The sequence below is a fragment of the Wasmannia auropunctata genome, unplaced genomic scaffold (genome assembly GCF_000956235.1).
Source record: "Wasmannia auropunctata unplaced genomic scaffold, wasmannia.A_1.0 LD336106.1, whole genome shotgun sequence".
In the NCBI taxonomy this organism is placed as follows: Eukaryota; Metazoa; Arthropoda; class Insecta; order Hymenoptera; family Formicidae; genus Wasmannia; species Wasmannia auropunctata.
Genome location: NW_012026784.1, coordinates 5,583,106 through 5,598,377, shown reverse-complemented (window position 1 = coordinate 5,598,377; position 15,272 = coordinate 5,583,106). Strand labels below are relative to the sequence as shown.

The 15,272-nt window shown below is 50.1% G+C and overlaps 1 protein-coding gene across 1 annotated transcript; it reads right to left on the bottom strand.

Moving 5' to 3' along the window:
• Window positions 1-1,593: 1,593 nt before the first annotated feature.
• On the bottom strand, window positions 1,594-15,256 carry LOC105456866. Its single transcript, XM_011701210.1, has 3 exons — window positions 15,237-15,256; window positions 14,726-14,957; window positions 1,594-2,718 (listed from the first exon to the last, which is right to left on the bottom strand). The coding sequence occupies exons 1-3, from the start codon at window positions 15,254-15,256 to the stop codon at window positions 2,620-2,622; spliced, it is 351 nt and encodes a 116-aa protein (XP_011699512.1). The 3' UTR covers window positions 1,594-2,619.
• Window positions 15,257-15,272: the final 16 nt, after the last annotated feature.

Genomic DNA, 15,272 nt, shown 5'->3' with positions numbered 1-15,272 from the left:
CAACGCGGCGCGGCGCGGTGATGACGATGACGGCCGACGGAGGAAGAGAGACGGACGAAGGGAGAAAAAGGCGAGCCTGGTGGACGAAGGAGACGGAAGACAAGTGTGCGCGGACGAAGCAGCTGTTTCGTCTGGTCTCGCCCGTGTACAATGCAAAATTCGGCCTCTAATTCTAAAGCGGTTCGCGCCAATCAGCCGCGTCATTGTTCGCCCGTTGTGAAAGCTCGCGATTTTTTAGAGGGGGCTAATCGTTCCCTGAATTCTAATGAGCGACTTCGAGCGAGGAAAAATAGAGAATACAAGAAAGGAATTCGCGGAGCGAGAACAACGCCGAAAGGGATATTCAATGAGCTCGAACAGTGGATCGCTGCGGTCACCCCGAATCCCTCGATGCATTCGGAAGAAGGAGGGAGGGAGGGGAAGCTCCCGACACAAGCGATCGTAATTATAAAAATGAGTAATATATTATTACATTTACGCGAGTCATTAATTCGGGCGAAATTCACATTCGTTACTCGGGCTAGATCCGAGACTCGATTAATCTCCTCGAGGAGAGTATCGCGTACGATCCCGTGCTGTCGAGCACGCGACGCCTATGCGTTTATCAGACGCACGATTCCGGGCGTCAGAAGCAGTCACCTCGTACGATCTCGAGAATCCACGTACAACGCCGATCGCGTTAACGCGACCACGCACGACGCATGTAGCTGCCACGCTATAAATAATGCCCATCTATGAGAAGCGACAGGACGGATGATCAATCGGGTGTAGGTGTGGAAAGGAGAGGCGGCCATGGAGAGAAGGAGAGAAGAGCGGGAAGAGAGATGACGGTATTGCATGCGAGAGAGTGAGAACGAGAGAGAGAGAGAGAGAGAGAGAGAGAAAGAGAAGAGAGAAAGAGAAGGAAGAGGAGGAAAGAGCAGTCAAGGACGTCGTACGTGACCACTGCATTGCGACGGCGGATTCTGTTGAGGATCCTGAGATTCCTCAACGGTGCTACGGACGCAAAACGGTGTGCGGTGTCGTCTTTATAGGCGATGTATAAATAGTACGTTCACCCGAATCGCGACCGATCCGGAACGCGTTTATTTCGCGCCGGGCGCCTCTCTTACGCGGCTGAGATACGAGAAATAATATCGCGCACACGTGGACCTGCATCTCTCTCTCTCTCTCTCTATCCCTCTTTCTCTCTCTGAATCTATTCTTTTTTTAAGTTCGGCTAACTTTCATATCGATTTACGATCGCTGCGACGAGATTGATTACAGAGACTATAGCATGAGCAACATTTCGAGAAGGCGAACGTACCTTCGTTCGTTGTTAATAATTTTGTATCTCGTGATTTTTATACAGGTATATACTCTAAATAATGAAATATAAAATAAATAAAAAATACGCATAATCTGTGACACGCAGTAAATGGCGCGTTGGAATCGGAAATATCGATTTCGTCGCGATCCAAAACGGGTGACCCGCATTGTAATTACGCAAACATACACGGCTGCGTGTGTCGGGCACGGAGAGTGCTGTTCATTATCGCAAGATGCGACGCACTTCGCATTTTTTTTCTCTTTTTTTTTTAGGCTAAAAATAGATGAAGCGGTTATCTGCGCAAGCACGTGCGTTTTTGTAGCTTACGCGTGTGCTGTCGCGATATATTATAACACTGTACGCGGCTTAATCGAAATGCAAACGACGGTGTAATGAGGCCGAGATAAAGGCCGTCAACTCTATTTGTTTAAACCTTTCTTTTTTGGATGCGATAGCTGGAGAAAAATGCGTAAATTGCCGACGCTGAGAAGACGCCCCCTCAGTGCGCAGCATCAGTTTGGGACAATCGAATCGTACGAAGAGACCGATATACCTTTATCGATGTAACAATATCCTAACTAACGCTCTTAAATCAATTTATCCTGGGAAAAACCCTCCAGACAATAATGACGATAATGAGGTTCGATGGCACTCGCCGGAATTTTTTCGCGCCGTGATGATGCTTTATAGACTCCCGGGACAATTTCATTTTCTTAATACCGCCGTTCAATAAAGCCACGGATATATATCGTGAGTTTTCCGGTCGGGCGAGAAAGACAACGCGCGCGCTTTCGCCTCTCCTCTCGTCTTATCTTCCTCCCTGGTATAGTTTCTCGCCGGGCCATGAAGCGAACCTTGACCGAGTTAAGGATGATGGCCGTTCGGTAATGCGCGCTCGGAGAACGGGGGTGGGTGGTGTATGCACGATCTCGAAAAAAAAATTTATATATGCCACTCGGTATCCCGTTTCTCTCGACGGAAGTAATCTATCGTTCCAAAAAGTGTGACGGCGTGATAAAAATCATTAAACCTGATTTTCTCTCTCTAACTTCAAGAATACAATCCTAAAGCTTCTCGCGCAAGAATTAGATCGAAGATATGAATTTGTATGTAAGCGAAAGTAGGCGCTTTAAAGTGTTTTTAGTACGAGAGAAACTTAAAGAAGCGGATTACACGCGCGTTATTTTTCTTTTTTTTTTTCGCGAAGCGCAGTAAATCTTTATTAAGTCCACGGTTAATCGTTGCAACGTATACCTGGAGATGGTACGATTATGAAGTCCTAGAGGTATCACGAAAGCATGTAAATCACCTTAAAAGCAGCTACTTACGTGACGGAGGAGTATAACACGAACGGGCGAGGCTATAAGACCGGTGTGCATGATAACCGATACAGATATCGTGGTACTCACCTGCAAATAAAAGCAAAGAAAACAAATGTTAGTAACGAACGTTGCGATAAGAGGTAAAAGCATGCTGCAGCTGTAGTCGATTTACGAGTGTAATTCAAAGTACACGTATCGCTATTATAATTACATAGTACGGCGCATATAAAGCTAGAGAAATCCAGGGAGAATCTAAACAATTTTATTTTTATATGACCACGTTTCAGTGTATTTATTTTTATAATTTCTTTCTGCTTTGATTCTCTAACTTTACAACAACTTGACACAAATATAGTAAAGCTAAAAATATTTTGATTAGAATTGCATTTTTGTAATCTATCTTATAAATCGTGTATTATTTTCCAACAGTGGTATAAACTGTCCTTGATAAATCCGAGGGGGATGGTCCTTGCTCTGCTCCTTGCGTCACATTTATCCGCACTTGACCCAATTTCGGGCACGCGCGCGATTTCCTTTTCGCCTCTCCCGGGCGAAAAAGCTATCTCCCTCCTCTCCATTTCCTCTCGCCTCGCCCTACGTCAGGGGTTGCATTTCGGTTGAAAATTGCATCGCGCGAAGCCGCGCGGCCTTGACATTCCCGCCGCGTGATCGGCGAAATGAAGCCTCGTCACGTAAAACCGCGCGCGCGACTGGCGTAAACGAGAGGGGCGACCGATTCTTTCGACATATATATAAGCAGCCTCGTAAAGTTCGTCGCCTGCTAAATATACACAGTGCTTTACTGCTAAGCAACCGGCCGCTATTATTATACATACGTGTGTGGCGAGCGCGATCGGTTTTACCTTCGATTCGCCCCGGGGCACTCCCCCAATTAGTGGGCGAGCGTGAAACGCGCGATGCCCCGGGGGCGATAAGTAAAGCGAGCATTTACATGACGAGCGTTTACGTCCGATTGAATCGACAATCGGCGTGTGTCCGTCCGACAAGGCTCTGCCGCTTGCACCATCGAGCGGATCGCCGAGCATCGATCCGCCTCGCGCACGGCTTGTGTAGCTGCGCGCGAGATCTACCATCGCGGTGAGACCGAATTTTCAGGCGTGTTTCGTCACGACAACGAGACAGTTCGAAAACGATCGAATGTTGTTGTTCTCGATTCAACGAAAGATATTCAGTGATTCTGGGACACGCTATGCGTGCGTATGATCTTTCGTTTCCGCTCTATTTTCGTTACGACGCAGCCTCGTTTTGGAATCCAATACTTATCGCCGGACGTCTTCAAAATTAGATTATTCTCGAAGTCTTCGTCTTTCGCGAAACGATTTGTATAAGGATGAACAATTCGTATTGTATCACAATCGGCGCTTATTTTCAAGTATTTTATACGAGTCGCTAAAGTTCGCGATTCCCTGGTTTCTCTGGTTGTCTATTTTCTCTGGATTGTCTCTAAAACAACGAAAAAAATGTTTTCTATTGACATTACTACTGCTACTACTACTGTATCATCCGGCCGCGTGCCGCAATAAAAATGTGTTAATATATGTCAACGTTTAGCGACGCGAACATTTTGCGGAGGCGAGATGTAAATCACGGTGAGAGAGAGAGAGAGAGGGGAGAGAGGGGGGGGGGAGGGAGAATGAATCGGGCTGATGAAGCCAAAGAGGACCTGTTGGATGATAGCACGAGTGAATATAGGTCGCACGGCCGTCCCATCCGATCAGGATTTACCAGGCGACACGCTCTTTCTTTATGCACCTCGCGTCGCTGAAATTTTTCCGCTCCGGAAACGTCTGGATGACGAAATGCACCTGCGTGCCGGCCGACGCAGCCGCGCTGCATCTCGGAAGACAGCGCCATAAATAGAACGCGGAGGTTACTGTGGGTGAATTACAAAGCGGCTATTCTGCCGACGCCTTGCAATTCTCGACGTGGCTTTTTATTGCAGTAAAGTGCAGTACTGTTTACTTTGCCTGGGCGTAACTTTAGCAAATACATCTCTACAAAAACCGATTTTTTTTTATATGCGCTTGTATACGATGGGATATATATATATATATATATATATATATATATATAAATGAGAGAATTAATATATTACTGATCGCAAACTCTGTATCACGTTATTAACCGCTGCATAGCGATTATTACGATATTCGTACATAATTGTACCGCGGAACATAATCGGCAACGATGACACGAATATGCCGACCATAATTTCTACGACACCCGAGTAAGCTGATATATCGTCGGAGCGTTGTCGCGTTATCGCGTCGCGGCCGCGTTATCGGCGCGGGTCATCGTTTTTAGCACGCGTGCCGAGTGAAGTTAAATACGAGGTTTGCGTGAACGCGGACGAATGCATCTCTCCAGACAGACCGCGGGATTCACATTCGTGGTTGAATCGGAGACCGGGAGGGGGGGGAGGGGTGACACCGGGGGAGTGCAACGCGGGAGTGCAACGCCGCGACCGGGAAGCCAGGACGGGTATACGTGTACGCTTGGTCAGGGTACGCAAAAGGAGGAGGCAAGTAGGTCAGTAGGTGACTCGTGCTAAACAGTGCACCAGGAGTGTCCCGACATTGACCTATATGTCTACTTCGTGTGTGCACCCGGCCCTCCCCCTCCCGTAACCCTTCTCCTCCGCACTCTGTCTCACTGCCCTGCTCTCCGTCCTTATCTCTTTCTCTCTCTCCTTCTCGCTGCCACACTCCCAGCATCCCCTCCAGCGATGCACTTTCCAGCCAATTGCATATAGGGTCCGCTTGCAGTGTGCCGGAGTGCACTTGCCCCACTCTATCCGGACGACACCCCGGCGCCGAACCGCCGCCCCCGCCCCTTGACCCGTCTCGCTCTCTCACTCCGTGTCTCTCTCTCTCTCTCTTTCTTTCTCCCCCGGGCTGCCAGCGGGCGTTGGTACGATCGATGCCCTACACCGGGTGACGAAACTCGAGGCCGAACCGTAAGGCTCTAAAGTAACCCTCCCGAGTTTCTTAATGCATCCATCCTCATATGTATCGCAGGCCATTCTCTTTTTTCACCCTCTTCCGGTGTGACGCACGTGACGGCCGACTTTTCGTAAACGCAGTTGACGCAACACACGGAAAAAAGGAATCACGGTTCTTTGCTGAGCGTTCGTTCAACAACAAAATTTAGTGTCCCTAATACGATAATGAAACTAATTTAATTCTTTATAGTAAGAGATATTAGATCTGTCAGCATCAAGTCGTAATCAAGGACGCCGAGAAGAAATGAGAGCAAAATACGTTAAACGAAATTAATTGAAATAATATCACCTGGTCTTATCTATCTAGATGCTTATCAATCGCAAACTAAAAGCGCAATCTTCAGATACAGATCGGAATGAAGCGTTCAGAGGGGGAATCATCTCGTAGTTTGTAAAATTCATTTTGAAGTTCACATGAACGCTACTTCTACGAACTCGAACATTCTGGCTCTGAATGGCCTCCGCGCTTTCAACCGCGAGCTCGATCTCGTACTCGACTTCATCCTGTTGCGATCCCGAAGGCATCATCCCGGGCAGCTCCCTCTCGGCTTCCCTGGCGGAACAGCTGCGGAGCCGAGCGAGCGTCCGCCGCCATCGCGATCTCACCTGTCGGTGTTTCCGCGCTAGGTGCGTTCATCGCCGACCTTGAAGGGGACAACGCGATAATAAATCGTTTCGTAACGCAATCTGCGTGCGCGGGTGCGTGGCGTCAAGGCTTACAGGCCTTGCGGAAATACAAATAGCGCGCCTGATGGCACGCGGGAGGGAAGGAGAGGACGGCGGAAAGGCGCGAGGGAGCGAAAAAAAGGGGAGAAAAAAATCAAAAGTCAAAGTTGCACGCGCGCGAATCCAGTCGACGCTCGCTTTTCTCACGCCTAACGCGAAAACGGTGCAGCCTCCCTTTTTCTCTTCCCCCTCGCGATCCACCTCTGATCTTCCCGCGCGAGGACTGCACTCGAGATAAGAGCAAAGAGGGCATACATGTCCCCCTTCCTCCGCGCGGATTGCGTAACGCACTCGACACCGCCGTGTGGGAAGTCCTGCGTTTTATTTCACCGCGAAACGGTATCGCTATACCGAGTATAACGAATATATTACGTGTCCCGACCGCGGTGGTGGCCTTTCGTTGACGCTCCCAGGAACGATACGGCGACGGTAATTATATTATGGAAATTATGTAGTCACATGACGCGGTAATGGAGTATAGGGGGAAAACATCGCGGCGGCAACTGTGTCTATGCATTTTTTAACTTTAACGCGACTGAAAATTGAAGTGAAGGAGTTATACGCAAAATATGAGATTTTTAGCAGGTTATTTTCGCGATTTTTTTTAAATCATCATATCTGAACAAATATGAAAATTTCAAAATCGAAATTAGATAAGAGTTACGTTAATTAAAAAAAATAATTTTATGCTAAACACGTTTAAGAAAACGTGCTACATTTTTGTAATAATTTTCCAACTCGCGACGCAGCTTGAAGGCAGAAAGAGAGAAATTAATATGAAAACAACGAGAAGGAATCGTAATTTCGCTGGACGCGCGGAGACGCTGGAAGATAAAAAATTTCCGCTGAAAATAAGCCGTATCTTTACATACGACTCTTTCTCTCTCTCTTTTTCTCTCTCCTGTTTCCTTCCGAAGGAGCGAAGATTAAAGACGAAGATAATGCTCGAAACAAAAACAAAAAATCCATTACGAATAACACTTCTTTTTTTACAATCGATTATTTTATCGAGTCTTCTTTACGAGTGCGCGGCTATACATAGAAAACGGTATCGGCGCAATTTTATTATCGTCGGCGAACGCGCATCTTTATCGCGTCGTATTTAAAAGTTTTGCATATCTACTCCGTTGCGCTGGTCATGCACGCGGCCTACGACTCTCGATTATTTTTTCCTTTCTTACGTTCGTCGCGAATGCTATTAATGTCGCGAAGTAAATCAAATACGTCATGTCTCGCGAGCGATTAAAGTCTTCCGAGTAGCGATCGGCTAAAAAAGCTTCCGATTTTTCACAAGGCAAAATACCGACACTACCGTTCGCAAATAAGAGTGAGAAAATTTCGATCCATTATAACAACTTCAATCGAGATTCCTTGAATTATCAAGTCTTCTCAATTTCCTATCCGACATTCCCTATCCCGATATTCCCTGACCGGAAGTACAGTGTTTCTCCCTTGATATCGCGCGTATTGCGCGAGTCGCACGCGTCGCACCGCTACAGTAGTCGTAGTTCCACGATCGACGAGTAATAATGTATCGTCGTTCCGATGCGACGTTCGTCGCAATTGGCTAAAATTACCGCACAATTCGTGCTGCAATATACCGTCAATTCCGCATCGATCGGCCGCTGCGATCCCCCATGTGTAAGAGATCGCGTCGCGTCGCAGATCCGACGGTGAAATTCGCGCGCGGGTCCTTGAGAGACGAGCGTACAGAAATCGAAACGCGTGCGCGCGCGCGCGCGCCCGATCACGCAACCACAAGATATCTTAATTGCTGCCCGCATACACGCGCGCTACTATGTCGAGGAGGCTGGCGGTGGCGCGCGGTCGCGGGTACAATGGTACACCGTGCAATCCCTGTAACTAAATTATCAGTACGTGTTTAATTAAGCGCGGGGCAGCAGCTAGCGCGCGCGCGCGCACGCGGCTCGTGCAACGCTGATGTGCTCCCGGCCAAGGTCAGCCCCGCAGCCGTGGCGAAATAATTGGCGAACCGACCGTCGTGCCTGTCGGAGAACGACGATGCCTCGGATATAATCGCCGCTGGGAATCGCCCGCCGTTTCGTGGCGAGACTCTAAAGTCGGGGAAAAGTGGACGACAGAGGCGTAGCGACGCGTTAAGGAACCTCGACGGAACTTATAATTCTCGCCGAGTAAAAGGAGAGAGACAGAGAGAGAAGAGGCGCTGGGAGAAACACGCAATTGCGCGTTCTTTTTTTATTTCCACAAGGCTTGAATACGGATGTCTTGTTATATCCCCCCCGTGGCCAGTCTTGCAATTCGAAAAATTCATTCGAGTTGCTCGAAGTTGCTTCGATCGCTCTGATAATGATGTTAAGTTATTCAGATAATCTACAGCGAGCAGAGAATAATTACTGCCTGCATGAATTATTTATCAGACGGTTATGTGACATATACTTTCGTACAATGTACGATACGATGCTGCACAACATCGTTAATGCCGTTATTGCAATTATAATCGACCGATAAACGGCATGTGACGGAAAACAAAAACGACAACGATCTATTTTTCAAACGGCCACTCGTTCGTGCGTAAAGTGTTTAATTAATTTGATTTCCACGAGTGCGTTTCGCGCATTTGACTGGGAATACATATGTACATCCACTTGAAATCCGATTCCACTTCGGAATGAAAATTGTCGCAGGGTGAATTATTCGCATGATCGATTGCCGAATACTTTGTCGTTACAACAACGTGGTCGCTTAACATTGAAAGAAATCACGCCCCGTTTGCCATGAGTTGTTTTATCCATTGTCACTGAATTGCGCGATACGCAGTTTCAAAGAGTTAGCACCGCTCGAGCACCTGGTCCGAACGAAGTGCAATCCACTTTATTTGTATTGCGGTGATAGGAAATTAATTTTCCTTTTGTCACTCACTTATCAACTATTTTATCGTTAATCGTTGTGTGTCACCGTGTCAGGGACGATAATTTACGTGGCTATTAAACGCGGAGCGCATGTGGAAGGTACGCTTTTTCACAGGCCGTCGTGCCAGTCGACAGGCCTAAAAAAAAAAAACTCGTCAATGACGAACGGCAAAACGTATTTTCTGCGTGCTAAATAAGTAGTAGTCGGAGTTCTCTTTTTTCTCTCTCTGTCTCTCTCTCTCTCTCATTCTCGAACGGAACGTGATAGCTGACAAACAGCGCGGCGATTATATGCGTGTCGTTATCAATCTCCACATCGCCGGGTGATCAACACTGGGAAACAAGATCGACGAGGAGGCAGATCCCTAAGCGCGCGATTCGCACGCGCGAGAGGGAAAAAAAACCCGCGGAGGTCTAGCGATGCATGAACAAATCGCGTCGCCGCGCCGCGGCCTTCGTCGCCTATATGGAGTAGGTGTGTCCCGTTTCCGCGGTGGGCAACGCCAATGTCACTGGGTCGACCAGGCGCATTCTGCACTCGCGCCATGAGAAACAACGGCAACAATGCGCGGTGCAACAATTGCGTAACGCGGTTGCATAATTGCGCTTTGCTCGAGAAGAGCGGAGCGGAGCGGAGCGCAGCGCTGCACTGCGCGATTCTCCCGGATCGCGTGCTGCAACGATCAATAAACTCATTGCATCGCGACGTATGTTTACGCTCCGTGAGCGTTTAGAAGCGCGCGTCTGTTGTCAATCGTCGATTCGTCGCGCTGATTGTTCATGAAAAAAATTGAACGATCTCCTTCGTTTGACAAAAAAAAAAAAATCGCAAGATTGAAATAATTGTCTCATTCGTATAAGTATAATCACGGCCACGAATATTTGGAGCGTTATCTGATTTTTGAAACGAGAGGAGCGAGAAAAGCAAGCGACGTTGCATGCGCTCGTCCCGAAACCTGTTCGAAGCGACGAACGTCTTCCACGTTCGGCAGAATCATCAGGTCTTCGCTTTCGACACGCGGTTTCGTTACTCGGCCGCGATTATCGGCCGACGCACGGTCGCGTCGTACGAGACAAACAAGTCGCGTCGAAATTTCTCGCCCACGACCGCGAGATTTCTTTCTTTCTCTCTCTCTCCGCTCCTCGCCCGCTTCTCTCCATTCAGGAAAATCGCGCGGCAACACGCTCATACTATAGCTGCAGGACGTCCTGGCTGCGCGCGATACGGCAGGCCGAATATCTGACTAGCAAATGTGCATGTCCTGCGCCCACGCTCGCGAAATTCTATCTCGTTAATTGTATACGCGAAATCCGAGCGCGTGTGACGAGGAGAAGAAAAGAGACACAGGGAGGCAGGGAGGAGAGGAACAGAAGGAAGAAGCGTCTCGTCCTGCGTTTGGATACTAACGACGGTGCATTTGCAATTAGATACGGTGCGCGCCGCTTCTGAGAAACGGCATACCGCACCTGAGAACTCCCGCCTTAATGACGACTAACGACTGGCCGACCGTTTGCCGGATATTTTTCTATCCTCGCAATTCTTACCGATTACGCGCGCGCGGTGAGACGATAGAAATAGCGAGTCTCGCGGGAAACGCCTTCCGGATTACGTCATAATCATATTTTCTTCATCTTTTTTTTTTTTGAGAGAGGCTTCTTCGTGGACAAGCGCCCTTTTCATGATTACACTTCTAAGAAAGCTTACGTATGCCACACACAGGGCCTTCAGCACGACCGGAGATGACGCCGGCAGATGTCCGGCCTGCCTGCCTGCCAATCGATCCCTTCATCAAAGTTCAAACGTAAACGTTAGTGTGCACCCCGGAAAAAAAAAGAAAAAAAAGAAAGAATAGATTCAAAAAAAGCATGGGACACATTTTCCGGTTTGCGCAAGTTCAACGAAAAACGCATTCCGTTTTCAACCACAGTACCGCTGCTTTATGATGAGTGATTAATCTTCCCCGTTCTATACCTATTTCTATACCTGAGAGATGCTACGTACGAGAGCCCTTGAGAAAGTGAAAGATCGCTGAAACGTGTTCGGGACACCCTATATAGCTTAAAGAAGTCTAGGCTAGCCTGCGGTATAAAACGGCAGAAACCTTGTTGCACTTTGAGATTTCGCATCGCGCCTGCTGTATGTTAGCCTCCTTCTCTCTCTCCCTCCCACTCTTCAGAGATCGCGATGCTCGCTTTGGAAGACCCTGAACTACGCTGAAGCAAGGAGTATGGAAGCTAGAAGAATAACAGGAGCAGCGTATAAGGCGTCGTCTGATGCGGTGCATGGTGCAGGAGGAACGGCGATGCGAACGATGAGAGGAAGCAAGAGCGAGAGAGAGAGAGAGAGAGAGAGAGAGGGAGAGGGAAAGGGAGATCGAAGAGGACGAAGAGAACGAAAGAGCGAGAAGGGGAGAGAGAAAGAGAGAGACGCACGTAGAGAGAAGCGATGAGGTGGAGGGAGAGGAGCACGTAGCCAGCGCGGCTCGTCCTTGGACTTATATAACGAGGAAGAGACCAACAGGGAGAGGAGAAAGAGAGGAAGAGAGAGAGAGAGAGAGAGAGAGAGAGAGGAGGCTCGCGAAAGAGAACAAAACGCCGCGTGGATGGTGTACGCGGATTAAAAATGAAGGATAAAGGGCGACGGGACGCCACAGAGCCTGCAATCCCGGCCGAAGGACAAAGAAATCCTGGAATTTTGTAAGGTCCACTTAGGACAGGCGTACAGGTCAGAAAACTCACAGATGCACTTTTGGCCTGCGCACGCCGTTTTTTCGGTTTTCCGTCGTCCCTTTTTTTGTCTGTAAAAATCCCATTTTCATTTCAGTTTCGTTTCAACCGCAGGAAACCGTTACTTATCCATGAATAACAATTCTATTTATATCTTCACTGCAGGTATATGGAATTCTCTTCAAAGTTTCACATAAACTTCAATATCTATATTTCTTTTTCCCTTTTCCGTATAAGGTCTTCTATACATTTCGACAGGTGTATATTATAGAGAATACCCTCAACCGAGTCAATATTTCTCGAACAAACGTTTCGCAAAATACATTCTTTTCGCGAATTTAAAAAGCGACATCTCTCGACATTTGTTTCCTTCCCTTATTTTCTCTAGCAGATTTTTTCGGGTATTAATATTCACGTAGTACGAACAAGAATGTCCCCCAACTGATCGCGGATTATCCCACAAGACGGACCGCCGCCGCGCTCGGGGCCGTGACGTCTTGAAAAGCGAGAGGAAAGGCAATGGCGAGGCGACGAGGTATGCGAAGAAAAGAGCGAGCGAGAGTAGAGGGAACTCGAGAGGCGGAGGAGTCGTGGCCGTGATCTCGCGGGGACCGGAATGAATGCAGAAAGGTCGTCGGTTGGGTCGCACGCCGCCGCATCCACCGCGCCAAACTTAGAAACGAGACACGCTCGCTCCCGCGAGCGCAATTTTACTCCGCGCGCGCATATTCACGGCCTTATCGGCTCCTTTCTCTTTCGCCCACCCAAAGATCGTAAATATTTCAGCCGCCGAAACTGCCGAACTGCGATCGGCTCCGCGAAATGAAAGGCAGAGAAAGCCGAAGAAATTGTTAATTAATCGCCTGTTTTTCAAAGTCAAAAAATTCACGGAGTTGAATTTGGCTTGGCGAGAGGCTTTGTTATTCGCGCACGTGAATGCGTATCGCATGCCGGACGTGGAAACAGGGACTAATGAGCAATTTGAACGATGCGAAACACGTATCGGATGGCATCAATCGTTTGCTCGCGATAAAATTGCTCGGATTGACCGATGCGATCAATTCCCCGGGCGCGACGAAATACTAAATTCATCAAACGAATCGTTTGATTCAACAATCCGCGCTAACGTACAATCGCAATTATTAAATCATCGAAATGTCAGGTTAACTATGTTCAGTTCGTTCTTGAACGAGTCAATTGAAGCAACGATTTCGTCCAGTTTTATTTTTTGGAGCTAATGTTATACCCTGAATTACGGTCCTCTACGGTTTCTCTTATATTCAACGAAAAATAGTCTGATTAAATTTCCGAAATAACTTGACTCGCAATAATACTATAATAATACATTATTCAAACGTAGAATTAAATGAGAAATCTCAATAACCTGTAACCCGCACCCCAATCCACTCAATCATACGAGGGGAGGGTTGCGAGGCGAGGCGAGACGGGGACAAAAGTATCCGTTTCTAACCTTGCGGTCGTTTTTCCCCGTGACAAGTTGCTCCGATCGAGAGAGGGGCGACAAAATTTTCCCCGCCTCGATTCATGATCGAAGGGACTGCGGCGGGCGCGCAGGCACGCACACACACACACCGGGGGAGGGTTGAACGGCGACGACGCGGGAGGGTTAATTCGCGGTGGCTTGAGGTAGGGCGCGCACGAGCGGACGGCAGGTGTCGCCACGTCGCGACGCGAAGCGACGCGGCGTGACGGGGCGAGCCGAGGTACACGGCGAAAGGCCGCGGGATACCGCAGGGGGAGAGGGACGCGCGGGCCGTCAGCTGAGGGAGGAGGAGGAGGAGGGGGGGAGAGCTCGGTCAGGCGATAATAATTCTCACGTGTGTGCGGCCCGTGCGCGCCGTTGTCAAACGACACCGTGACTCCGATTCGCCGCGCGCGGTGCCCTCCCAATGTAGGTTAAAGACACGCAGTTACGGCCGCGGCGTTGCGCAACGCGGAACGCCCGTGCCAGTCGCGCTCTCACGGGGTTACGGCTCCCCGGTGTGAACGCGCGGTCGCCGTGTCGCTTTCTCGCCGCGCCGGGTCTACGCGGCGAACGGCGGCGGCGGCGGCAGCGGCGGAGAGGAGCGCGAGCGATCGTAGCACGCGGGCGGATCGCCGTCTCGGATTTCTCATTCGGCGGCGCTCGTTCCACCACGTGCCCGTGAGCGATCCGCAGGATGATGCCCCGGAGGCGTAACGCGCGCGCGCGCGCTCTTTCTCGCTCTCGCTCTTTCCCCGTTCTCGTCGAGGAGAGCGGAGAGAGAGAACGCGGGGGAGGCGAGGGAGAGAGAGCGCGCGCGCGCGCGCGAGAAAGAGCGAGAGGAAGAAAAGAGGCGGAGGAGGAGAAAGAGAAGGAGGACGACGCGCTGGGTACAGTCGCGGCCAAAAGCGCGCCGCGTGACATAGATTCGATCGGCGACGGCGAGATTTTCGCGAGATCTCCCGGGCGGTCGACGATCCGCCGCCGCGACCTCGACGATCGCCGGGCACGACGGCGACGTCAACCGGCGGACGACCGGGCGGTCGCATCGTGGCCGCGCGCGCGGAGACGCGGCTGCTTACCCCGGCGTCGAATGCGGTCACTGAACTAGTTCCGTTTCCGACCCTGACACTGCCATTGCCCCCCGGGGGCGTCGCGCGAGACTCCGTGTCAGATGCCACAATATTGCCGCCGCTCTCTCCCACGCGGAGCACATCCGTAATATATCCTCGCTGTCGAACTTACCCCTGTCGGAGGACTCCATCGTCGCTCTCGCGGACGCTGCGCTGCGGTCCCGTGGAGGCCTCCTCGGGCACGGCTTGGTACGCGCGGCGGGGATCTCGCGCTTCCACGCAGCGCACGTGGAAGATAGTCCCGCTCGTGGCTCACGGCGGCTGCACGGTCGGCGCACGGCTCGAAAATTTTCTCACCACGGTATAAACATGGCCGGCCCGCGCGCACGGCCGCACACGGCTCCCTGGCCTGTCACACAATCGCGATGGGAGGGGGGTCGTTGAACCTTATCGCGGGTGCGAGACGGCGTCGCGGAAGGGCACCGGCCGCGCGAACGTTTTTTTCCGGGGCCTCTCCGGGGAAAAACGGCGTAGCACCGTGGGCTACGGTGGGCGCGACCTAAAAATAGATCACCAATTCGGCGGATTGTTTTGACTAATAATGCGCTTCGCAACCTACTCGCTGGTGGCGCCACTGGGCGGCGAGGCCCCAACCGTAGAGTTCCTCTAGTCAGAGTTGAGACATGAGGCGGAAAGACGCCATGTTTCAGTCTTACCGG